We start from the raw sequence: 27,930 nt of genomic DNA, 5'->3' as shown, positions 1-27,930 counted from the left end.
CGTCAGGCCAACTTACTTTTACACATTCTATTACACAGGCTCTCTAGTGGATAAGCAGTTTGCTAACAGTTTCATTTTATTTTGATTTTCAGCTGCTCTGTTACTGTATCCCTTCGGGTGATCCTCCTTATCTACTTTGTACTTTGTATTTGTACTTGTATTTGTATTCTTGTGTTTCAGTTTTTCATTTTTATCATTTACTCATCCCGCTGCTTTCACCATGTCTCACCATTTTCTTTTGTTTCAGAAGCTCAGAAAATTGATGCAGAAATCCCAGCGCTATTCTTTCCATCTTTCCAACTACAGGTTCTACTCTCTCTCCCGCATTATTCCCTCAGGTCTACAGGTTACACACCAACCAGCACTAGGGACACTCCCTCCAGGACTCCAGAGAGAGTGGAACCGAGTCTTACACAGCACCTCCATCCGTCTCATCAACATCCTCACCAAACACTGCCAACTGTCCTTAGATAGCCTCAACGATGATATCCTGAGGCTGAAGCTTGAATTACAGTCATGCTGCACCGATGACGAATGGACTCAGTACACTAACAAAATTAACTTGTGTTTGTCTCAGCAGAACATTGAACTCACAGAAAGAAGAAATAAGAAAATGACTGACCTTCAGAAAAGACGCAAACGTACCGCTTGCAACCGTTTTAGAAGGCCCCAGACTCCACCTGAGTCTGAACCACCATCCTCAACTGCAGTTGTTAACTTATCTTCTTCTACTCTTACCAGTGCAGACCTTAGGCTTCTCTCCAAAGGACTCAACTTCTGTCCTACTCCTCCAGCATTTGACCAAGCGGAACTGAGTCAAGATCTTACTCATTTCTTTCGCAGAATTCGCCTTCGTGAGTTTTTCCTAGATGATCCTCCAACTGAACGGGAACCCTTCTGCAAGAAAAGTTCTTGGATGCCTCCTAAGAACAGAGTCCCTGTTTTAGAAGCCTACACACAGGTCGTCAGCTCTGAGACTAACCAGTCAAACTCTCCTCTCCGCAGAACACACGACAACCTTCCAAGAGATGAGCGTACAGCACTCTCCTCACTGATGTCTCGCAGTGACATTATCATCAAGCCAGCCGACAAAGGTTCTGCAGTTGTCATCCAGGATCGACAGGATTACATCAAGGAAGCCATGCGTCATCTCTCCAACAGTGATATTTACACTCTTCTTGATTCTGATCCCACAGATATTTTCTCCCAGCAGATAAAACAGACCATCACTGATATGTACCAGCGGAACCAGATCTCTAAGAAGGCTGTTTCTTTCCTTTCTCCCACAGACTGTAAGGCAGCCAGGTTTTATCTCCTGCCCAAAATTCACAAGCCTGGTAACCCTGGTAGGCCTATCATCTCGGGCAATGGGTCCCCCACCGAGAAGATATCCTTGTTTGTGGACCACTTCATCAAACCTCTTGTTCCTCAGATTAATTCTTATATCCATGACACTCCAGATTTCCTCAGGAAACTTGAAGATATCAAAAACCAAATCCCCAGTACAGCCATCATCGGTACTTTCGACATCACTTCTCTGTACACTAACATCCCTCATGCTGAAGGTATCGCAGCCACGTGTGCAGCCCTGTCTAAGAAGGTCCACCCTTGTCCACCCATCTCTGACATCAAAGCTCTCATGCAACAGGTTCTCACCAAAAACAACTTCACGTTCATGAACAAGCATTACCTTCAAAGACACGGGACTGCCATGGGAACCAGGATGGCTCCTTCCTTTGCATGTCTGTTTATGTCTAGCCTTGAAGAACGCATGCTCAGTACGGCTCCCTGCCGTCCCCTTATCTGGTGGCGCTACATTGATGACATCTTCTTCATTTGGACCAGTGATGAGGATAGCCTGCTCACCTTCATCCATCACATCAATTCTTTCCACAGCACCATCAAATTCACCTCTGATTACTCTCACCAACAGGTTAACTTTCTCGATGTGACTGTTCGCAAGGAACACGGTTCTCTCTCTACAGACTTATACACCAAGCCCACAGACACACACCAGTATCTCCATTCTTCAAGCTGCCATCCCCGTCACTGCAAGTCTGGAATTGCCTACAGTCAAGCACTTCGTCTTCGTCGCATTTGCTCCAACAATTCCTCTTTCATTCGCCATACAGATGCTTTGGAAAAACACCTTATTGCCAGGGGCCATAGTGCCAGAAGGGTGCGTGAAGCCATTCAGAGAGTCCGCTCCCTTTCCAGATCATCTACTTTGGCAGTGAAGGACAAAAAGGGACGAGATTGCGACAACAAGCTGCCCCTGGTTGTTACTTTCCACCCAAATCTTCCTCCCCTTCAGAAAATCACCTCTAACAACCACAACATTCTCCTCACTTCAGATAGACTCCAACGAGCCGTCCCTGAAAAACCCATCATCGCCTACAGACGACCACGCAACCTACGAGACCTTCTTGTACGTGCTGCTGTTCCACCTCTTACTTCTAACCTCACACCCATTCAGCATGGTACCTTCAAATGTGATCGTACTTCGAGATGCATCGTCTGCAGCCACCACATTGTTGAATCCAATTCCATCACCAGCCACAGCATGCAACTCACACACAAGACTAAGGGTCACATCACTTGCACTACCACCAATGTCATCTATCTGATCTCTTGTAGAGTTTGCGGCATCCAGTATGTTGGCGAAACCAAAACCACCCTCAAGAAGCGATTCTATGGTCACAGATCCACAGTCAACACCATGAAGACTGAGACCCCAGTTGGAGAACATTTTAACCTTCCCAACCATACCATTAACGACATGTCCCTACAGGGGATTGAATCCTTAGGTAGCCGTCCTGACCTAGTACGAATCAGCAGAGAGAGGCTCTGGATGCAACGCCTTCGTACCATTCAACCTCATGGGCTGAACATTCAGGAAGGACATGACTAACTTCCTCTGTTCCCTACTCCTTCTCCCCTTTCTCCCTCCCCCCCCCCCTTTCACTCTTCTTCTCACAGCTCTCTTCCCCTCCATTTTTCTTCACACCTTTCTGTCTTTGTCCCTCTCCAGTTTATTCCTTACCCTGTGCCTTTAATCCTCTCTTTGTCCCTCCACAGTTTATCTCCTTCCTCTCCTCTTCTCCTGTTGCTTTCTACTTATAATCCCCTTTCATCCATCCCATTGTGTTCACCGTGCTCATTAACCTGTCTGTATTCTGTGCGTGTTTTTGTCCCCTCTGTTACTGTAACTTGTCATTTAGCCTCTGAAGAAGATCCTGCTAGGATCGAAACGTCAGGCCAACTTACTTTTACACATGAAAGAAGGGGTGGCGGGTCTTCCTTGTTTGTTAATAATAATTTGTTTTACGGAAAGACTACAGCTCTCTTTAATGAAACTATTGTTACATGACTGCTAGCTATCTATAAGAGGGATTCAACCATTCAAGATTAACCAACAGTCACGAACATAAAAGAAGAGACGAGAAAGGAGAATTTGTTCTGTTAACTATACTTTAAACATACATTACTTTAACACATAACAAATTAATTTCAATTACTTGCAATATAGTTAAGTCACTGAGAGCAGGTAGAAATACAGACAGTGAGAGAAGTGGAAACAACAGTAAATAGAAAACATAAGAAAGAAATGAAAACAAACGAAACCTTGATGGATGGTAAACTATGAACCCAGCATAGGAATGAAATGAAATAATAACACAAATATATAACTTTAAAGTAGATAAATACATAAAAATAGAACAATAAGTAACTACTAAATACTGCGGTAAAATTTTGTAACACTCAACAACAGATGTTCTTAGCAGGACACACTTGAATAATATTACAATAATAATGAATACTGATTGTTCATACACATTTCTGCATAATGTCACCAAATAACTAGGCATTTCACTTTTTAAGTTGCTAAAACTGTTGTGCAACATCTTTTAGGTTTTCTGTTTTGAAGGGGCCTGTTCCAATTAGGTTTGCCTAGCTTATAAATGGTGTAAAATTGCCTAATTTATTAGATAGATAGATATATAGATAGATAGATAGACAGACAGACAGACAGACAGACAGACAGACAGACAGAGATTTATTTCGTCCATAAGATATGGAAATTTGTCACCCTGCAGCAAAACTCATAAAAAATCAAAAATTTCAAAGTTACATACAGAATACAGTTAAATATTAGTATAAACAAAACACAGAGAAGTTGAATGAAAAGGTAAAAATATCAACAGCAACAATATCCATACATGTGAGAAAAATAAACACATATATATGTATATATACATATAACAAAAACAAACAAACAAGACTTTAAAACAAAAGAAACCTATCTAACTGCAATTGATCTAATTGCATCAACCTGGTCTTTGAAGTTAAGTTTACAGTCAATGATAGTACCTAGATATTTATAGTGGTGCACCTTATCGACAATCTCATCATTAACCCTGATTTGAGCATGATCACATGGCTGTTTTCTGAAGTCAAATACTATCTCCTTAGTTTTTTTGCCATTCAATTTTAGGTAGTTTTGGTTGCATCAATTATCTTACCTTATTGATGAGATAGAGTTATGTCTAATATACAGCATTGTCTAAATACATCTTATCAGAAATCATTAGGCCAGGGCATCCATATGGATGATAAGGGTGGGGGGGGGGGTGATTCTTAAGCAGTTTCTCAGAGGCACTTGTCTCAACTCATGTAGCCATATAGGGGTCTGCAGGTAGCAAGTTCCCCCTAAAAATTTCTGGAATTCTGGTGCCCCCAGGGTCCCTTATGAAAAAATAAAACACGATACATATTGTATGTACCTCTATTGTGTGAAAATTTTGCATTGAGAATACAAATTTTTAAAATAACAATAAAATCTCACCCCTTATGTTATTGATTGTATTTCACTAAATGACAGCAAGTGGGTATATTAAATTTATATTATATTTAATTATAAAATATCTTCTCAGTTACTGTACATGTAAAAGAACATTTCTGTAAGTAAATGAACTTTGCAGTGAATAACAAATGCCCGGTTAGGCTTTCCATTTGTTTATGTTCATGAATTTGGCATTTTTATTATTGTTTGTATATTTCAATAAGTTCATTTCATGATAATGTAAACAATATATTGCATTAAAATTATCTGTAAGTAAATAATTCATATAGCAAGTTACACAACAGAAATGTGCACTGTACCTTAATTTGGTTATGGAAGCGCAGTTATGGACGTGCATAAAACAACAAAAATGTTCACATAAATTCTCATTTTTATATTTTAAATATTTGGCAGCTTAATGTAAGGCACTAAAAGGCTAGTTTGGTAATTAATTTTAATCCGGAAATTTAGCACAAGATATACCCCCCCCCCACCTTCACACACGATTTTTCATATGAAAAAATGATTTTTATAATATATAGCTACCTGTACCATAAATATATACTATAAGCTTTAAATTGTTACCAAAATAATAGAAATAACATAAATGCAACTTGGAATACTACTATTGAAGTTCTAAACACCAACCTGAAAAACTACATATCCTACTGCTTTAAAAAATAGTGATCAAGAAATCAGCAAACGAGAATGACATTGCTAACAAATATTTTGTAAACCTTGGTCCTTCACTTGCAAAAAATATGAAAAATAAAGGTAGTACAGAACATGTTATTCATATTAACAACAGAAACAGTCAATCTATATTCATTATTTAATCAGGGAGGAAGAACTTTAAAAGTTGCTATGTCCACTCTGAAACCAAAAAGAGCAGCAGGATATGACGATTTCAAACAAGATATAATAAGAAATGGTATTTATTTTATCGCTAAACCAATGACTTACATTTGTTAATTATCGTTAATTTCTGGTTACATTTCCAGATAAACTAAACTTGCACAGGTAAATCCAAGTTTAAAAAAGTGACTCAAATGAAAACCTATTTCTTTGTTATCATATTTTTTCAAAAATTATTGAAACATTCATCTGCAATTGCATTTTACAACAAATTTATCCATTCGGGCAAAATAGGGAGTACATTGGAGCCGGAAAGTACTTGTTTTTTTTACCCCATTCGCATCACTTTTGGGGGGTAAAAAAATACAAGGCCCCCCCATGAAGCGTGAATGAAGTTGGAGTAATTCTACCATGGGGGAGTGTAATATCACTATGCTATTCTGTAACTGCTGGAATAATCTCCACATCATATAAGCTGGTATTGCAGGAGAAAGTTTCGGATATGTGGTACAAACTTCAAATTTCGCCATTTTATCATTTGCTTGATTCGATGAAGCGGTGATTGGCAACGAAGTGACATAGGGTTCCAGAAATTATATAATAATAAACTAGAAATATAGGACTATCACCCAAAATAAATTGGATACTTTGGCTAAATATTCCCCTTCTATAAAAGGGGCTGTTTTTCTTTTACCACAACTACTCCCTGGATTTTTTACCCTGATGATACAGGTCTATATTGTAAATACATAATACTGTTCTACTGACTTGAATAAATTTTCTGACTGGTTTGCCACTAACAAGTTACCATTTAATGTAGACAAAACTAACTATAAAGAATTTAATGGCACTTAATTGGTATCATGATACATTAATGGCTTGTTAAATAATCAAGCAAGAAACAAAGTTCTACTAAATTTATAGGGTTTAATATTGATAGTAAACTTTCATGGAATGACACATACTACAAGTGTTTGCACCAGTATTGTAAGAGTTGTAGGAATGTTAGTAAGGCTAAAACTTCATATTTCAAATATTTATGTCCAAAATACATAAATAAATGGAAAAACAAACAAACAAGACACCCTGTTTACAAGCTAGAAGGGTGTAACATATATACATACATGCATATGCCAACTTCACTGCATAGGTTCCATTGATGGATGCAAATAATCGAACCAAAAACAGCAAAGATAATTCAAAAGATTCCAAATTTGAGTAAAATGTTGAATTGAAAGCCATCCAACGTGTAAGTTGTAATCCATAAGCTCTTGCAGGTTTCTCCCACATTTGTGGTCACTTAAGCGTCGTAAAAATAAGTGCTGATTATTATTATTATTATTATGAGGTCCAAGATTAATCTTCTACAAATATGTGAGATGGACTTATGTTAAAATTCTTCCTGCAAAATACCTAAGGCAAATTGGCGGTTTATATTGAGAAATGTCTGTTTTGAAAAGAAATCAACAAGACTTGGTTTAATAGACAACTTTTCTTCAACTAGCTTTGCAAGTGTCATTCACATCACCTAATTTAATGTACTGTAAGAGTAAAGAATGGCATCCATCAGCCTTGACATTCTAGACATCAACGTCTATATCTGATAGTAACATCTGTAGTTTACAATATATATTAAGCAAACCAAACCTATTAACCTCGGGACATCCTGAACAGCCGTTGGTTGTTTGGAACCGATGGTCATCCAGTTATCCTGGATATACAGAAAGAAAAAGAAAGAAAAATTATCCCTGCTGTACATCTTTAAATTCCTAAGTCATTCTGGAAAATTTGCACCAGAAAAGACAATAATGGGCCATTTTTAATAAAAAGATGTACAACCAAATGATATTAACATTGCAGTTACAATGTAACAATCATTTCACATGTTCCATATACACTTTATTCAGAATTGTTTACAAGTGCATGCACGTATCTATAATGCATGCATGTGTTGACTTCACACAAACTTTAGTCTCACACGCCAATGTGACCCGGCTCGAAATGGAAAGGTCTGTGAAGGATCTTATGCATATTGAGAGAAATGGGGCTTGTCTAAGCAAGTGTTTTGGTCTTAGTGCCTGGTCCCTATGAGGGAATGTTTGGGAAACATGAAATAGGGTTATGATTGGTTAGTTTACGCTATGACGAATACAGTGTGTTTTAATTCATTGTAAAGCATATTGTGACATTGTCAATGTTTTTGCGCTATATAAAGGCCAACTTATTATTATTATTTGTAAAGCAACAAACTGGAGCTCACATATTTTTGTGCAACGCATCCATGATCTTTTTTTGAAATCAAGTCTGTAAAATCAAGGTCTCAATCAGAAATATATAGGTGTATATATACTGTAAGACTACTACTTTTCTTTATATTTATATGGATACTAGTGCACTTAGATTAAGTTAGCATATATAGTCAGACTAAGAACCATTCAATATGTGTTAATATTACATGGTTTGTTGAAAGTGACAAAAAAATTGCAACCCAATGCAAAATGAAACATCATTTCAGACCATTATTACCATGAAAAAAGTTGAAATTTACAAGAAAATCCTCCATTAGTGTTGTATTATGTGGTTTTGCATATTGGCCTGCCTTAGTATGTTCCTTATTGACCTCCCATAGAGCACCATGCATAGAGACAGGGCTCCTTTCAGTGAAGTTATAAAAAGAATGTGACTCATCATGACAGGTTCCCTCCTGGTACAAAGCTTTTCCCCTTGATGTCCTTGAGCCAGGTAAAGTAATCCAGAGTTGACTGTGTGTCCTTGATTGGTTACATCTCAGACAATGCATATGTATCTGTACTTTTTCTCACTGTTTCTAAGAAGATCAGTATTATTTTTATTTTGAAGATCAGTATCAGTGAGTAGGTTGGGGAACATGTGCTCCCATTTCCTTTGTTTCATCACTTCATCATTTTGTGCTGCTTTGGATAAGTCAGTAAGAAGAGTTCTAGAAGTTGAGTTAAAGTATTGTTTCAATTTACATCCTTGTGGGAGGAGTTGAAGAACTAGTGAGTTAATTGACTCTGCATTTTACTTGCTTAACAACAGTGTTTTGGTCAATTAATTAAATTGTCATTATTTATAGTCTAGTTTACTATTACTGCAAATGAGGGCTGGCATGTGCTATAACACATGACACGTACTGTATACAGTACTGTGATCGCTTAAGGATCGTACAATTTCGAAGAAACGATATTCTGCGATTTTGTACGATTTTATTCGAAATTATGCGATTTTGCGCAGTTTAAAAAATCGTTGAAAAATTCAGACGAAAAGTTTTGTACGAAATTTGCACAATTATTCAGTTTTTGTGGTCTGTTAACAATGTACAAAATCGCGCAAAATCGATGAATAGGCCTTTTAGAATTACAACAGTCGTTTCTTGATATACATGTGTTCAAAGTATACAACACACTAGTCGAAGCAAATCTAAAAGTACAGTATGATGTAGGTACAGTGTTGTTACGTCAGGGTTCACACCACTCGACTCTCCCGACTATTACCAACCATTATTTGGGATAGGACGATTAAAATTCATTAAACTACAAAGTAATATTCCTACAGGTGTAGTAGCCCGACAATAACCTTTCATGATACGGAACGACCATTCATGAAAGGATTAAATCGAAAAATTCCACAATGGACTTCTGCACTGATATACCTAAATTAACGAGTAAATGGCATAGGCCTATCCCAAGTTGTTTGAAAAAATAATTAAGTATTACTAAGCGTTTCTTGTTTCAATTTCTTTATATAACATACCGTAGGTTCCAACAGAGTGAAAAGAAAAAAAAACTTCCACCCAACAACTTTGAAGCAGGGCCGGTTGAAAACAAAAAATTGTTTCTCGTCCGCGCAAGGGGCCTACTTTCTCTTCTAATTCCTGAGTCTGTATTCGGATTACAAGAAATCAAATTATCCTTAAAAATTATTTTGTAAAGGTTGCCACATATTCCAAACTAGTATTAGCGCATGAAAAGAAGAAAAATGGCCGCCCGTTTTTTCCCCCTTCAGATCTCAGTACGAGAAACTTATTTGGATAATAGAACAACTTTCGTTAATTTGGTAAAGTTAATACTTTCCTACCCTAGCTATACAATTTTATAAAACCTTCATGAAAACAGACTTTTTTGAAAATGGATTTTGAAGCTCAGTCAACAATTTAAGAAATGCTTACCGTTAAATACTGGCGTCAAATAATACATTTCGTACAGTATCTATTCCAATAAAGATCCACAAAGTATAAAAATGCTAAGTATACAGAGCTTACTAAAGAGAACTAGAAACTGCATGTACATGGTCATTTTAAGTATCCAAATACTGTATAAAGAGATTGAGTTCAACGAAGCACCCCTTTTCCCTACCACCTGAGGAAAACCGTCTTTAATAAATATAGTATCATACAGTACTTAACATTTGATACAAAAGTTACTTCTACAACAGCTTCCCAAAATTTGTGTATGTGTCGCAATAGTTTAAGTTTTAAACGCGCAGCACAGTACTATTCATAATTTTCATATTACACCAAAATTAACACTCTGCGTCCAGATGGCGGGAAAATGTAACATCATGTTAAATGTGTTGTGTCGTTCCCATGGTGCGATGAACTTGGGCAAGTTCGAATGTCGATGACCTATTTATGTTCTGTTACCAATGTCAGTGGGAATTTTTTTAAAAACTTGGGTTTTTCCATGTGTTATACATAAATATCTACATATATATATATCTATATATATATATATATATATATATATATATATATATAGAAGTTTTACATAAGCGGAGTGAATTTCGGTGCGTCTCGTTGATTTTGAGGAAGCAGTTATCTAAGCATCATTATTTGTGAAAAATATCATAAGGTTTTTCAGATATTCTCTTTGAATGTCCCCTCCATATATCTCTCTTTCTCTGTCCACCCAAAGCTCGACATTTACGCTAATTCTGTTAGGGACAAAATTATCGAAATATCGCAATCATTTTTTAACTATTTATCGTGACGGTGAAAAGCAAATATCGCCCAACCTTTAGTTTGTCACAAATTGCCTTACGACTATTTAAGGGTCACTTCATAGTCTTGTCATCTAAACTCCTTTAATTTCGTTAGGCTGGATACTTGTTTAAATATCACCTAAAACGTTACTACTATTATTTGGCAATATGCGCTGATTTTATTTCAGACATTGTGAAAAGGCAAAATTAAAGGGGTTAAATTATTTTTTTTTGACATATTAACAGTTCATAATCAAATATGCATTCTTACTTGAAACAAAAAATGCAATGTTTCAACTAAACAAAAGGCTGCGTCTTTCTGTAACCAAGCAACTGTCAATCACTCCCAAACATTGCATGTCGGCCGTCCGTCCAGGGTATTTTATTCTGTGCACCTGTTGCTAGCTACAGTAGCTACATCTGATACAATGCAAAGGAATTCCGCCTTTTGGTGTAAGATGCAAATGATGTCTGGTGCAGTACTGTACTTCGCAGTTAAAACTTGACCTCTGGCGGAACACATGTAAACAATCTGTGTAGAGCTAGCTGTTATAAAATAACTTTTGTGTCAATGCACAAGCCTATGGTACATTTCAAGAAGTTTCTTTTTTCTGAGGTGGTCGGCAAGGGGGATTGTTTAAGCTTTCTAAATCTTTTGTATCCTCCTAAATATAAAAGATGGTATTTTCAACATCTGAAACTTTAATGTACATGCAGTTTCTAATTTTCATCAGTTAGGCTTACTGAGTGAGAATAAAAACTTGTCTAAAATTGCCAGTTTTACCAACATCGTAGTTCGTACGCACTTCCGTTTATCCTCCGTCACGGATCTTTATTGGAATAATATATATCATCCGCATTTTACGGTAAGCATTTTAATAATCGTTGAGCTTCAAAATCCATTTGAAACACGATCTCTTGTACTTGAAATACAAATCCAACAAAGGGCTAGGCTATTGGCAAAATTAAACTGTCAAATGTTTGAGCCTAAGCACTGTAGCGACAGGTGTTATAGACCAAGCAAAATACATGTTGATCTTGTTCAAAACTTTACAGAAAAAAAGGCCGGCAAAAACCTAAACAAAAAAGCGGATGCAGACGAGGAACATGTTTACCACCTAGCACTGCATCAAACGCCCTTTATAAGTTTATCATTTCTTCAAAATCTTCCCACCAGTTTAAAAATGAATTTAAGCTGAATTTTTCCTTCATGGACCACAACCTTTATGTTAGAAAAGGGGAATAAAGACCATTGAATAGTTTCCTTATTAAAACATTATATGGGAAAACACTGTACCAGCGTCCTCTTTCCTTCTAGATGTATATCATTAACAGTTATCACAGCATATGAGCTAAGTACGACGTAGGAAACGGCTGTTTCAAACATCTCACTTATTCTTTTGGCCACTTTAATCTCCATTCATCGAGCACAATAGCATTTCCTTTTATCAACGAGTTTATGCTCTGTTGTACTTGTTTAAATACCCTTTTATAAGATCCTGTGCCGTACACATGTCCACTTATATGGGAGCGGTACTGTAAATGGTTGCATGCTGACTGGATGAATTGACTGTTTTTGACTTCGATTTTTCTTTTTACCGGTAAATTACTTCCGTGCCCGTTTTTGAAGTGAATTGATTCACACATGAAAATACATTTTAAAAGGAGCATCGGTGGGAAAAACAAATTCTGTGTTTTTCGCTTTTCAAGATGAATTCCGCATTTTACCGTGATACTCTGCGAAAGCGGAAAGCCACTGGCCCTCGACCAGTGAGAGCCTATGCTTTTCATTTCATTGATTCGTTCTCGACATCTTTATTGGAACGGCTTCGAAAATTCTAATCTTTCACCTCGCCCGTTCACAGTTAATTCTCTGCTTCATTAAGCACACATTCCTGTGGTCAATTGTACGATTTTTACATGCAAAGAATTGTGTGAAATTTTGTTGAAAGCTTCGTGTACGAACTGATGCGATATTACGCGATATTATTCAAAATTATACGATCGTTGAAATTTTTGTACGATAGTTAAGCGATCACAGTACTGTAGTGTGTAGAATAAAGCTGTGGCACAGTGCCTTAAAGTGATATATTTACATATAAAGAATGTAGATGCCAATTACTCGATCAGAGTGCCTCCAGTCATCAAATTGTTCATTTAATTGTTAACATTAGTACTTTGTGAGTTAGTTCTGGGGTTTGCAAGTGTATCTTAGAGGCTCACGGTTGAAATAACCATGATAATTGCATGGCTGACTCATAGCGTGGCTTTATCAGTATAATGCTGCTTCCTAGTTCGATACAAAGGTTAACGTCAGTAATTGCCAATTATGTGTACATTTGTGTATATGCATTTAACATGTGGTATTCAGTCCGCGGGAGATCTCAAAGTGTAAAAGGAAGTGTGTACCTTTAAGGTTAGGTTAACAGAATTATAAACCTTGCTTTATACTCTATTTATAATTTCTGTATATAGTTCAATGCTGAGTTAGATAAAAGGCTGGTTTTTGTTTCAGGGTAGTGCAGTGGAAAGCTAGTACGATACAATGTGGCTTTTGTTGTTAATCATTACAATGGTGTATTGGTCTATCATACCAGTATTAAAGCAGCATAATAGAACTAAATGTTCTGTAACACTTTCATGCTAGGTGGAGCAGTGTATATGGGCTCTGTGTCAGGAATTGTATTAAGCTGTTACTTCTATTCAGTGTAGCCCCTTCTGCCAAGTACCATCTTTGTTCTTTATTTACTCTTTATACTTTTTGTATTTTGATGGTTTTTATCTTCTTGATTATTACTGTAAATACTTGTGACAGCTGGATTTCAATCCAGCTTGTTACTTAATTTTGACATAGCTGCAGGTTGTTGTCTGGTTGTGGAGTAAAATATCTACATAGTAAAACTGTTGGTTATCATCATAATTCTTTGTAGGTTCCTGATGGTTCACAGGGCTCGTAGAAGAGAAGCGTCTCATTACAATGTATCTACATTTCAGTAGTTTACTTGGTTGTGGTCTGGTGAGTTGAGAGTATCATGTTAGGGCATATTCTGATGGCAGAGTACTTTGTTAATTGATTTGGTTTTCATGTTTGTATTCATCATAAATTGACAATCATATTATATTGTATATTGTTTCATGCATGTTTCCTTTTATCTTGTTTAAGGGCTGCTCTGTTACTGCTCCTTGTATCCTTTTACATGCTGCCAGTTCATCTTGGTTTGTGTGTGCTGTCGGTTGGGAATATATTGCAGTAAAACAACTTGGACTGCTTTCCGTTGTCATTTGTGTGGCTTGTGACATGTCTTACCCAAGATTGCCCCTGCAGGCCCCCAAATAGCACTTTACAACATTAGCATATTCATGGGCTAATGTAACCATGACCCCAAAATATATTGAAAAAATAACTTCAAATGAAGTGATTTATCCATACCTTATATTGCCTTCAGTTAGTACTGCTGTTTTAGGAGTATGAATAAAATTGCATTAACTGCTACAATCATCCACTCAGGATCCATGGCTGGCTTTCCACTAGTCATGGGATCTATGAACAGAAAGGACGTAAAACCCAAAAAGACTTATGGTTCCGATGCTTGTTCAAGGTACGAATTAAAATTGAGATCGAAAATTGAGTTAAAAGCTATAAAGTCAAATTGCCTAATAGTAATACTTCAATCATTAACATGCAGGACATTACTTCTTAAACAATATAGTGCACTAGAAAGCACATTGCTTTCATGGTACTGCTGCAAGGTATCAAATGTACAACTCCTGAGATATATGTTGTTATCGTGAAATCCTGTAACCAGAAAGCCTCGCGGCTTAGTGATTCCTTGTCAAATTTACAGTATAGTAAAGGCCTCATAATTGACACACTCCAGTAATTGACACACCTTCAAATATTACTAGCAACGATACAGCAGGCAACCTAAACTTTTTGCAACGAAGCAGTGTTACATATTTCATGAGTTTAAATCTATTTCAAGTATGTGCTGATAAAATTGTGGTTTTTTTTAAAGCTTTCAACACCCTCCCCCAGTTTTGCACTTACTTTGGAATTTGGAAATTTTACTCCAAAAAATAACCAAAATAATGTCGACACGATTCCACTACTCCCTGTGGCCTGAGCTTAGAGGCTGAGAGCATAGCAAGCAGCTTCCAGAGTCAATTGATATACAAAAGTTACAGTTAGCTTTTCAATGAATGTGTCAATTTAGGGGTATGAAAGAACGTCACGGCAGACATTTTGTGGTCAAATTCCTTTCAGTTGTACATTGCGTAGGCACAGAACAATAAATATTTTGAGATCATTACATTTCTGAGGAACTACACATATGAAAAACGCATACAGTTGAGTGATTTGGATTTTTCCTTGATAGACATCGTTGATCAAAACCTCAAAGGCGTCAATTATGAGCCCACCATGCTACACTACGTGAGGACATTTACTGCATGTAGTCACTCTGTGCACAGACATTGTTTTACTCCATGTAAAGCCACATACCCGGTATAAAATTCAAATATTTAACATTTAGTACTGCACCCATAATACATACTAATTATTTTCCTAGTTTTATAACATGAACACTAGCTTAGAGACTAGATAGCAAAGTAAATATTGCCAACATAAAAGGAAACGGCGAATTTAGTATTTTTATCCCAACCACACATTAAAGAGGAAGTTCAGGATAAAAGCCGACATTAATATGTAATAGACAATGTTTATTCCAAGCTAATAACTCACAACACTTTGAATTTTACCTTGATGACTTTGAAATATATCAAGTGAAACTGTTGTCAATTTGAAGAGCTGCCACTTTGTCTAATTGTATGATTATAACTCCCTGAAACAGCTGTTTGGTATGAGGTGGAACAATTATGATACTCTAGTCACCAAAACTTTTTTCAAAATATCCACTTGAGCAAAAAAGGATATTAAACTTTGTACTGCAATCAAATAGTTGCACCAAAACACTGATTGCAAAGGTATATACAACTGCGGAGTCTGGTATCGTAAATGATTTGATTTTTACTACTGTTCTACTAACCGTGGTGCAAAATAATTCATATTTGATTTTATCAAACAAATACACAGTATTTCACTGTAGATGCCATATATGCTTTAACGCATGTGAGAAGTTTTGATACATAAATTGTGTTTAAAAGCTTACAATACACACCCAGTCACCCACACATTTCATCAGACATAGTATTTTTGCGTTTGGAAACGGAATACAAAGAAAAAGCAAGTAGAGTAAAATCACTGGCCTAATTGGGACAATTAAGTGTAAATGACTACTAGTCTTCCATTAGAACTGTTTAGTTTCTCCTCACCTGGCGGCTCAAGTCGAATCTTCACAAATCTACCACAATCTGTTCTGTTCTTGGTATCTACTGCTTGACAAGTCAGTGTTATTGGGGTTCTGTAGACAGCTTTTAATGTACTTATGATCATTGTAGATGAATGCACGTCCTCCTGATAGTATTTGGCTACATTAATATTGCTTTCTATCTCTCTGGATCCACTAAACCATTTTAACGTCACTGATGGAGATGCATTTTTCCCTCTGCATATCAACTCAATTGGTTCAGAAAAATCGATGTATCGCAAGCAACTGCTTTCAGTACCGCATTGATCAATGCTCAACTCAAAATCCGGAAGAAAAGCTGAGAAAATCAAAAATGATGTGTTTCCTTTTGTGAATGTGTCTGGGTCAACTCACAACAAGAGTTATCATAAAAAGTAAAATGGTTGTTCTTTAATAAACAAGCATATACTGTACATAGTCAATTAAGTAGTCATTGTTAGTCATACTGTCTTTCAATATAACTATCAGGATTCTACATTCCCAGCAAAAAACTTATATTTTCAAGCTGAACAGAAAATGATGAAGAAGTAACCCTAAAGTATAGATGCCCTGAAATACTGGGCAATATTGGGATTTCAATAACGGGGAAATATGAACAGAAAGGTACAGTCTATATTGTGTCATAAAAAGTCATATTAATGCAAGCGTTAATCAAAATGGGGAGGGGGGGATTTGCTTTCCCCTCACATCTCGAATGCTGGCCAGGAATCCTATAGACTTAACAAACGAGTATAAGAACACATATATATTAGTGTTCAACCAATTATGAATAACAGAAAATACCGATTACCGATTATTTTTTTCATAATCGTACCGATTCCGATTCTGATTATTTGAAAATGAGAAAATATCCCGTATATACGAAATCGGCAATAAAGTTTGACAGAAACAATTATTGTTGTTATTTTTCCCCTGTTTCCTTTTGCTTCGTTGTTATACAAGGCTCTAAGGTATCATTTTGTATGTACCAAATTACCTCTGGAGTTTCTCGGAAAGAAAAAAAAGTTTTTTTTTTTTTTTTTAATTTCCAAAATACGGAAATATGACATCCTACCTAGTCAGCACTGTGCTAAGCGAATGGCCTAACCACCACGACGTGAATGTCACCTGTTAATGGCTTGAAATGGGCTAAGAATAGTTACTCAAAATATCCATCTCAAAAAGTATCTCAGACAAACCATCCATCTTCAATCTTTACCAAAGTGTAAATTTTAATGACATATTGCCTTCATTCCGACATTATTTTGTACTTATTTTCAGTATGATACCGTTTATGAACAAATAGAAATGTTACGAACTTGAAGTTAAACATACCTAGTCATTACCTATTTAACTCCATTCAGGTTCAATTAGAAAATGTAAGCTTAGGCCAATCAAACTGAAAATCAAATTGTACCATCGTAATTTGTTTAAAATTACTCTAATATGTAATACCAGATTGATGTAAAGAAATAATAACAACTAGAAACTACTCCAATATAAAATATAACATTCCCTCTATAAGACATATCACTTACAGTACCTTCCAAACAAATGCCGACTTCCAGCAAATTGAAAGTTGTAAAGTAAGCTACGCATTTTTTGTATTTTGCAAACCGATGGTTAGGCTTCATTTCCCATTGACTTAGTGTGGTTGTTAGGCTAACATGTGGTCGAAGATTTAAGTGTCCGTGGATATTTTTATTTTTTATTTGCGACACAACTAGAGCGAATAAACAGACGGCAAGGTTAGATTTCCATGCAGTTGACTTAGTGTGAAGTAAGGCTACCATGTGGTCGGAGATTTGTGAGGATTTTAGGTTATTTTCGCTGGTACTGAAATTGCTTCGTGCAGGCCGTAATTTGCCACGAGAACTGCCCGGTGATTGTGCGCGACCCTCTCGCACTGCTTCAAATTTGATGCGGGATGTGAAAACTGTTTGCGCGATTCGCGCTGCAACTGCAATTCCTAGCTAAAGCAAATGCATGTCACAATTAATTTTACACAGACACCTGATATAACGAGGGCGATTTTCTTATATTTCTTTTTTGCACTCGTAATTGTGCTTTAGGAGGGCTTTTTAGCACTTGCGAGGGTGAATCGCCCATCGCCCTCGCTTATTTCCGACCCTGTCAAGCACATTCGTTAATTAGCGAAATTGGTATTGCTGCTATGCTTACTGTGCCAAGAAATTTGAAGTCACTAACCACGAGGGAAGCAAAATCGGCGACCCTGGCAGCGTAAATTGATGAAAGTATACACTGTGAAAGACGGATAGAGGGTGTCTTATTTTAATATTTCGTAGTAAAAGAACAAACCTAATACATTAGTTGATATTTTCAACTTCCATATGTTTTTGAATAATGATATTTTCATCTTCCATATGTTTTTGAATAATCGGTATGACATAACTGGTATTCCACGTAATTTTTACCGATTCCGATTATGTTCCGATTATGCAATATTCGTACCGATTCCGATTAGGTTAATCGTTTGAACACTAATATATACTTACATAAACTACCTTTCAACATTTCATTATTTCCCATTATTTCACACTTTTGGCTATTAACCAGGTGGTATTATCCCGCTCGGATTTCCTGGCCCGGTAGACAATTATTCCAATATATAACTAAACGCATAAAATAATCATATTTTGATAATAGGCAGACATGAAAATGCCATTTGGGATGACACAGCAAAGTTGTGGTACAGGCTGAGTTTAAAAGTTTGGTAAATTATAGGTATTGCTACATATGGGTGAAACTAGCACTAGGTAAAACCTCCATAAATTACATTTAAGCATGATCTTTTATGGTAACTAACCTTGTACTTGTACTATTATTTCTATTGTGAACGAAGATTTAAGTGACACTCCTCGACAGAAATAATTTCCTTCGTCCTTTAGAGTAACATTTTGAATGCAAAGTGTTCCATCAGCTGTAACCGCATAATTCTCAGAGATTGCTCTAGGTACACCATCAACAAAAGAAGCAACCTTTGTGCTGTCCTCATTAGAGTCTCCTTTCCTCCAGAGATATGAGTCATAACTTTCTATTGTCGGGCAATCTATTTTCGCAGCATATCCTTCCTGTGCTACTACTGAAGGTTTCAAAGTTTCTGCTTCCACGACTAGTGAGACATGAGAAAGGAGATCAAATAAAATGTTATACAAAGTTAACATTTATTACTTAGTTACTAATTTCTTTAATATTCATTTACAGGTCCCAGCAAAAAATGTACCCTAATTTTACCGCGGTAAACTATGGTAAATGTGTGGTAAATAGGGTAAATGTGTGGTAAAATTGTGGTAAAATCAACTGCGGTACATTTACCGCAGTTTTACCATGGTATTACCGCGGTAAAAGTGTGGTACATTTACCGCGGTAAATTTACCGCAGTTTTACCATGATATTACCGCGGTATAAGTAGGGTAAAAGTGCGGTACATTTACCGCGGTAAATTTACCGCAGTTTTACCCTACTTATACCGCGGTATAAGTAGGGTAAAAGTGTGGTACATTTACTACGGTAAATTTACCGCAGTTTTACCATGGTATTACCGCGGTAAAAGTGTGGTACATTTACTACGGTAAATTTACCACAATTTTACCATGGTATTACCGCGGTAAAAGTAGGGTGAAAGTGTGGTTCATTTACTGCGGTAAATTTACCGCAGTTTTACCATGATATAACCGCGGTATAAGTAGGGTAAAAGTGCGGTACATTTACTACGGTAAATTAACCACAGTTTTACCATGGTATTACCGCGGTAAAAGTAGGGTAAAAGTGTGGTACATTTACTACGGTAAATTTACCATAGTTTTACCATGATATTACTGTAGTAAAAGTAGGGTAAGTTTATATGGTACATAAACTACATATGTGAAATTCCTACAATTGTGCCATGATTAACCACAGTAAAAATAGGGTAAAACTATACGGTGCAATTATACTATGGTAAATTTACCATAATTGTACCACAGTAGAACATATATGGGTCACACTATGAAACATGATGGTACATTTACAGCAATTTTTCCATGATTTTGTCCCATATTTTTGCAATACTGATATGACAAACCTTTTGTTCTACTCATATCTTAATGTTGGCAATATAATTTACCTGTGGATATGAGTTGAATAAAGAAGAGAGACAAACTGCTATTCTTATATGTTATAGTATGCATCTCTTTTCCTAAAAAAAAACAAGCAGAGGATAGATACATAGAGAATTCCTTCATGGAATCCCTGATATATTTGAGAGGAGACAACAATTAATTCTTTTTTCATTATTAGGGAGAACCTAAAAGCCTTTAAAATGAAAAAAGAACTATATAAACTAGCACACATAAGGCATAGGTTCTGTGCCTCAACACTGTGGCACACAAAAATTGACCAATCAGTGTCCTCATATTTGGGTATTCTCTGTCAGGTCCAATAAATGACTTGACAAGTCTATGTAATTATGTTCAGAGTAGAGCGGTGAGGTGGCAGAACGGGAGAGTGCACGTCTGCAGTACCTGAGGTCCCTGGTTCAAACCTCGGTGTCGACACTGACACCAATTTTCACCCCGCTCCTTTCTCGTGGTAGGAAAGTGGCTACACGTGGAAAGCGGTACTCACGTCCTTCGGAGGGGACGTTAAATTGCGGTCCCGGGAGCAGGACTACACACCCCTGCCTCGTTACTTCAGGGCACTATTCGAAAAAGAGAAGGCGAGTTTCGCCGGTGTCCTTCCACGCACAAAAACTTGGAACCTCAATAATTTCCGACTAAGGATTTCCTTAGTCTGCTGAAGCACCTTCGGGTGGAAGCGTAATACGAGGTGTATCATATCATCATCATCTGTTCAGAGTACTCATTCCATTTAAAACAAGTCTTTGAGGACAATAAGAGATCAAAAGTCCAATCTGGACTACCAATCTAGTCAAAAGAAGAGAGTCAGGAATCATACCAGCTAGGGTAAATGAAATTCAACAAAGCTTTTTCATGTGTGAAACCTCCATGGATTTGATGAATTAAAAACTGATGCATTCTACAACTGAGGACTTATATGTCAGGCATACAACCATTACAATAAGGGTAACGGCATATAGCCAAATCATAATACAGTACACTGGTGGGTGAAATTCAAAGGAATATATGGTGTACATGCTAATTGAAATAAGGACAAAATCATGCTCAATGTAAGGTAAAACTGTCCTGCAATTAGTGTAAAATCATGGTAAACTGAGGTAAAACAAAGGTAAAAGCGTAGTAAATCTACGGTAAAATTGGGGTAAAATGTGGTAAGGGCGTGGTAAAAGTATGGTAAATTGAGGTAAAACTAAGGTAAAAGCGTGGTAAATCTACGGTAAAATTGGGGTAAAAGAACGGTAAACTGTGGTAAAAGCGTGGTAAAGATACGGTAAAATTGGGGTAAAAGAACGGTAAAACTGTGGTAAATTTGGGGTAAAAGCGTAGTAAAAGTGTAGTAAAAGCGCGGTAAAAGTATGGTAACACCGTTGTAAATTGCGGTGACATTGGGGTAAAAGTGAGGTAAAACCATGGTAAATTTGTGGTAATTTACTGCGGTAAACCGCGGTTTACCGCGTCCATAGGGCCAAAACACCGCGGTAATGTACAACAAATTTACCGCGTTTTTACCCCGGTTTTACCGGGGTAAAAGTGTGGTATGTTACCGCGGTAAATTTGAGGTAAATTTTTTCCTGGGGTGTGCATCAAATGGTCAAACTGCTAGAGCAATGGCATTGCAGATCATGTTGTAGTGTTGTTACTTGGAACAAGAAAGCCAGTTGACTTTGTGATTCTTTGCCATAGTTTGCTCAAATTCCACATACAGTAACTGTCTAAATAATGTAGTGCAAGTTAGTTAAAGTTGCCCAAGAGTTGAGTGAGAGCCAGAAAAGATCAGAGATGTATAGCCCTTTTATTTGGTACTGCAGCACATCTGGGTGGGCATCAACCAATTAATTCACTGGTAAGGATTTAACAGACTTATTGAAGTTTCATTCCAAAATGTTTCATCCAGAAAGAACAGCTTTCAATGTGAAATATAGACACACAGATGCAAGAGCAAATGGACGTTTTCATTTTACCAATTTTAAGGTAGAAAATCAGCTCTGTCACTACCTCTTTAAATTTGTCCTACCGTCCTACCAAATCAATTAATTACAGATCTGTCAGGTTTCATCACTGAACCTTGGCTCCTACACTGGCTTGCTCAGTTCTTAACTGGGTGGTCAAGACACGTTAAATTGGAGAATGGGTTGTCTGATAGGTCAGAGATTAAAGTTGGAGTGCCTCAGGGTGGTCCATTGTCTGCTTTACTCTTCACATTATATACGGATGAAATCAAGTCTGGTGGTCATATCTCAATCACAAAATATGCCGATGACACTGCTATATTATGCAAAATATCCAAGAGTTCATGTGTCAATGATCAGCTGAACTATCAGCAATCAGTCAACGACGTGGTTTCAACATGTGATAGAAAGAATTTGTTGCTAAATGCTAAGAAGTCGAAGGAAATGTGCTTTGCTAACATCAATATAAAACATCAAGGTCTTCTGTCTGCAAGATCACAAGGTGTCACCATACATGAATCTGAGGTAGAACGAACATCAAGAACTGAATACCTAGGAGTATGCATTGATGATAATCTAACGTTCACGTCGCATATCTCGAAAATCTTGAAAAAAGTGTATTATTTTGTTTCAAGTCTTGCCTATATTGTGTCATTCTTTAATGAAGGTGCAAGGAAAAATGTGTTCAGCTCCTTTATTCTGCCACATTTACTTTATGCTGTTCCTGTATGGTATCACTTTATATCATCTTCTGACAAGCATAGACTGATGAGATTCCTTAAGTATACTTCACGTATATTGAATGTAAGCCAGCTATTACTGAAGGATCAAGTAAACACAGCTGCAAAGAATGAATTTGTAAGGATGACAAATAAAATTAGAGATGACAAAGATCACCCACTACATGGGCCACTTAATTGTCTGTTGGTGAAAGCTACCAGGAATCTTAGGAACCCTCATATCTTGCCAAAATATAGAATTCAACATTATAAGAACTCTTTCATCTACCGTGCTGCAATTTACATTCAATTTGGTATTTTGGAACCTTTCATTTAATTTTACTCATTGTTTCACCTAGTTCTAGTAATGTACATAGTTTTAACGCTTTCTTGTTGTGCAATCTTTTGAACATCTTATCTATCATGGTTTTCATATTTATTTATTTTTGAGTTTGACATGTGTACTCCTTTTTATAAATATGCTATATTTATACTGGTTTCAATAAATGAATGATTTTTATTTAAAAATGAATGATTTTTATTTTTTATTTTTTTTGTTATTATCGAATAAGAGTTACTATACATGATATCATTTAAACTGTGAAATATAACATCATCTCGTCTAAATCACAGAGAATATAGCCAATTTTGAGACCATTGGATATAACTTATTGACCCAATGTTTACACCATTTGAGATACAGCAACGTGTTGAAGCCTTGAAGCTCATGAGGGTGAAAACTGATGAGGGGCACTTGAGTGTGTTGAAAACAACCAAACAGCAAGAATATCAACTCTTTGAAGCAGATTTCAATTCCTGGATGACTGAACATGTTATGTTGAGTACCTACAGTATATAGAGCCCTTTCCAAAAAAAATTAACGGAACTGAAATTGACCAACGAAAATCATAGCATCAGAGAACTCGCAGGCTAATTGTAGCTTTAATTTTGGAGTTATCATGTTTAACAAGGTTTGCAAACTTTGAAATCTGTTGACCTCAAGTAACCTTTGACCTATACCAATTTCAATAGGGTTCATGCATTCACCAAGCTGAATCTACATACTAATGAAGTTTAACAAAGATGTACTTTGTGAGTTATCATGTTTACAAAGTTTTCAGACTTGACCTGAAATGACCTTTGACCAACCCAGAAGAAAATAGATTTCTTGTACACAATAAGACCGATCCACATACAGAGTATGAAGTTAATCCATGTTTAGAGCAAGTGTCTCATTCACACACACAAACATACACGCAGATGTGTTTTACATTCAGACTGACCCGATTGAGGACCCGATTGTCTTTCCAATTGTTCAAATCCATGTACCCTACCTAACCTAACAATACATCTGAACAACAAAATTCATCTGAGGACTTGGGGATTCTTTTGAATGATGTCTGAGGACTTTGAATTCCTTTTTTCATGTCCTCATTCATAATACAAAACAAGTGCATGCACACACACCCACACACAAGGAAAATTTATTGAGTACCATATGCATTCTGTCACATAATATATAGTTTAAGAGCCTGACTCACCTGGAAGCAAGCTAAACAGCATACAAAGAATACACAGATTAATATCCTTCATTTTCATTTCAGTTGATGCCGAAATTGATGCATGGAGTTACTCTGTCGGTGTAATTTCTTTACCTTGGTACCTAAGAGAAGAAATAGCAAAAGGTTGACAAACTTGACACCCTACACACATATTATATAAAGATCCATTTGTAATCCTTACAAAACAAGAGCAGCAATGCAGCTGTATCTCCATCTATATTATTTCCACCGATGTAAAATGCTATTGAAACATTTCTTGAGAAATAAATCAAGGTGATCCGTCTCAAGTGTCTCGCATGGTTGAGCTATCAGTGGTTTTTTCATCGGTATCCATGCAAATCACCAGTTCCAGAGCAAATGAGCCTACAACTATATAGCAAACCATGTCAATATAGCTGCTGCGGTTAATAAGATATACTTCCTGTGAACTTTGATGATTATTACCAAATTTGCTCCAATGACCTTATGTGCCAAGTTTCATGTTGATCTAACAATTATGTCTAGAGTGAGGTTATATATAGAATAATCAACGCTCTGGGTTTAATACAAGCGAAGTCAGAGTGCATCCAGCGATAGCATTAAACACAGTTGATTATTCGTTAGATAACCTCATGATAACACCAATCAAATTTGAGGATTCTATTCAAGCATGAATAAATGTCTAGTAAAATGACCTCCCCATTTTGCATTACGAAATGTTGGCTAAAGGGTACCAAGTTTCATGTTGATCCAACAATGTCTAGTAATTTGACCTCAAATTTTCAGCATTTTCAACATATTAAAATGTAAAGAAATGACATAGTCGTAATTGTTTGTTTTATAGGCTCGTTTTATTTCAATACTATTCTAGAAATGGCTGATAGAACTATACACATAAAAATAAAGAACAAATGATGTAAAAGGAATATAAAAAGAAACTTAAAACAATAACAATGTCATAGTCTGTCTAAAGACTAAATGGCAGGAATGTGTTGGATATTACATGTCGGCAAGGTGATATAAAATTTTTAGTTGAAATATAGGTGACTTTTGGAGCACACATAATAAATAAGTACTATTTTGGGGGAAAGAATCGGTTGAGAAGACTGGGGAAGTATAAAATGATATGTTGTGAAGGTAAAAGCCCCCCTGCGGTTTGTTCTCTCTGAATAAATATCATGCACAGCCGCCACTGATTGTGGACCTATCCACCAAATATGAAGTTTGACCATAGCTGTGCTTCATGTGGGAAAATTAATTTTAACCTCTCTTATTACTGGATTACTGGAACAATAAATAAACAATAGGGGTAGACTACTTCCTTGAGACTGCCCAAGATAATGAAAGGTATGTGTGAATGCTGCACGTAACAACCAGAAATCTGTAAACACCGCGTTTTGAATGGTGGTGTTCACAAACAGAATGAGGTCACTACTGACGTTGTCTGGTAGGCTTCTTTTCGAACCGTATGTAGAAAGCTTCATTGTTGTACACTTGCTTAAGATACTCATTTTTGCGAAAAAAATACCATTAATCTAGATTTACTGAATTGTTACATGGCATGTTCAACAGAATCAAGAATACAGGTTTTCTAGAACCTGTATTCATACCTACAGGAGGACATCCTGACACACAATCATGATTGCATAGATTCTTTGAGCCTCTGGCAAGGAATACAAAATAATTTATTTGGAAATAGATAGTTTGATAAGACTGGAATTATGATATGAAGTGAATAACTTCAGTAAAAAACTTTGTACATGAATATGATTCAGCTGTCTTTTGCATATAGTTTCAAAATGAAGAAGTGTATTACATGTTATGGAAAACCGTGTCTAATGGAAAAGTAATAGTTTGTAAAAACGAATGTTTAATCCGATTATACAGATGACCAAATAACAGGGGCTACTTTTGTAAAAACAAATAACGTCTGGTCATGAGCAAAATTGCACTACGTTCCGCCCCTTCAGAATTTTCATGAGATGAAATTTCGTACCACACAAACGTATCAAACCACCTACCAATGCCATCAAAACAAGTTTGATCAAAATCGGACATGCAGTTGCCGATATATTGACATTTTCGAGAATTCGCTCTAAGCCCTGCCCACTCATAAATATTCATGACATTGGAACCAAAATAAATAGAGATCGTCTACTAATGATGGGCAACTTCTGTACCAAGTGTGACCTCAATCCACTTTTGGAGTGCCGATAAAACCTACTTACAAGCTTTGTGTCACACACCAACATACCCACCCACGCACTCATGATTGCATAGATTCCTTCGGCTCAAGCACCTGGTTGTCAGTTTCTTATTTTGACTTGCTAACTACTGTATACACCTGTAGCAACAGGGTAAACTGTTTATCTTTGACTCCATTTTCTATTGTCAATTGACATTGAAGCGGAGTCATGTTAATAAGGTCAAAGCCAGTGACTTCGAGAAGACTGGGATTATACAGATGACCAAATAACGGTCAATCAGGGGCCAATTCTGTCCAGAAATAACCTCTAGTCATCAGTTCTTTTTTTGGACTTTCAACTATACTGCTGTAGTAACAGGATACTCGAACTGAATCTTCTTGACCTTATCTCCCTCCACTGTAAATTGACATTGAAGCGGAGTCATGTCAATGAAGTCAAGGCCAGTGACTTTGAGCAGACTGGAAGGTAGGTCGAAGGTGTTCCCGCACTCTGTGATGATGGAGATATTGTCTAGTCTGAAATTTGAGAAGAAATAAAAGTAAATAAACTAGGGCAGATGAATTTGTTTCCTTGGTACAGGTACTCAAGATACTGTAAGTGTCTCCTTCTAAGGACAGGGAGAAGGTTGTCGGACACAGTTCGGAAGGTACACTTGCATGTTTACTGATAATCAGCGATCAGCAAAGGTCATGTTTGAAGAAGTTTCAAGCTGAAATTCAAATCAAGTTTTACTGTCCCCTGGTCAGAGCAGATATGATGTGAACCAGGGTACATTTTAGTTGCGGGAGAGCAGCTCAAGAAATCATCATGTTTCTCCTTCTGTTATTCTGTTCCTTTTTCTTTTGTTCCTTGTTCGTAACAAATGTCCATAACTCAAAAAGTATTGAATGGAATTGAATCAAACTTGATACATATGTTAGGTATGTGTCATAGATCAAAACTCTTTGGGCCCTATAAGTGTTTAGGCCCTGGCATATTTGGGGCTCAAACTAGACATTGCTGGATGAACATGAAACTTGGTACATGTAGTCCACATTTCGTGCTGAAAATTCCAAGGGTCACCAGGGGTCATTTGAGGTCAAATTACCAGACATTGTTGGATCAACATGAAACTTATACATTGTGCTGAAAATTTGCAGGTCAATTTTTTGGTCACCAGAAGCAAATTACTAGACATTGTTGAATCAACATGAAACTTGGTATGAACATGTAACTTCGTACATATAGTCAACATTTGGTGGCAACTATTTCGAAGGTAATTTTGAGGCCATTAATTAAGAGTGTTATTGAAAGTATAGGGACATGGCCCTGGCCACAAAAGACCCTTAGTT

The 27,930-nt window shown here is 36.7% G+C and overlaps 1 protein-coding gene and 1 long non-coding RNA gene across 3 annotated transcripts in view; one reads left to right on the top strand and one right to left on the bottom strand.

The window, feature by feature from the left end:
• Positions 1-3,453: 3,453 nt before the first annotated feature.
• The window catches only part of LOC139959663 (uncharacterized), a 103,193-nt gene continuing 78,716 nt past the window's right edge, over positions 3,454-27,930 (bottom strand). For both annotated transcript variants that reach the window (XM_071957461.1, XM_071957462.1), the window contains exons 2-6: positions 24,393-24,514; positions 18,872-19,177; positions 16,031-16,363; positions 14,130-14,240; positions 3,454-7,409 (exon numbers count right to left, since the gene is read on the bottom strand). In XM_071957461.1, coding sequence (XP_071813562.1) covers positions 14,146-14,240; positions 16,031-16,363; positions 18,872-19,177; positions 24,393-24,450 — 792 coding nt within the window. In that variant the 5' untranslated portion in view covers positions 24,451-24,514 and the 3' untranslated portion in view covers positions 3,454-7,409; positions 14,130-14,145. The remainder of the gene's footprint in view (positions 7,410-14,129; positions 14,241-16,030; positions 16,364-18,871; positions 19,178-24,392; positions 24,515-27,930) is intronic.
• Positions 19,264-24,386, top strand: LOC139959675 (uncharacterized). Its single transcript, XR_011790205.1, has 3 exons — positions 19,264-21,280; positions 21,367-21,541; positions 21,585-24,386. It is a non-coding gene; the product is annotated as an uncharacterized lncRNA (long non-coding RNA).

The sequence above is a fragment of the Apostichopus japonicus genome, chromosome 19 (assembly GCF_037975245.1).
Source record: "Apostichopus japonicus isolate 1M-3 chromosome 19, ASM3797524v1, whole genome shotgun sequence".
NCBI lineage: Eukaryota > Metazoa > Echinodermata > Holothuroidea > Aspidochirotida > Stichopodidae > Apostichopus > Apostichopus japonicus.
The sequence above is the reverse complement of the archived record's forward strand: the minus strand, read 5'-3'. Positions and strand labels throughout refer to the sequence as shown.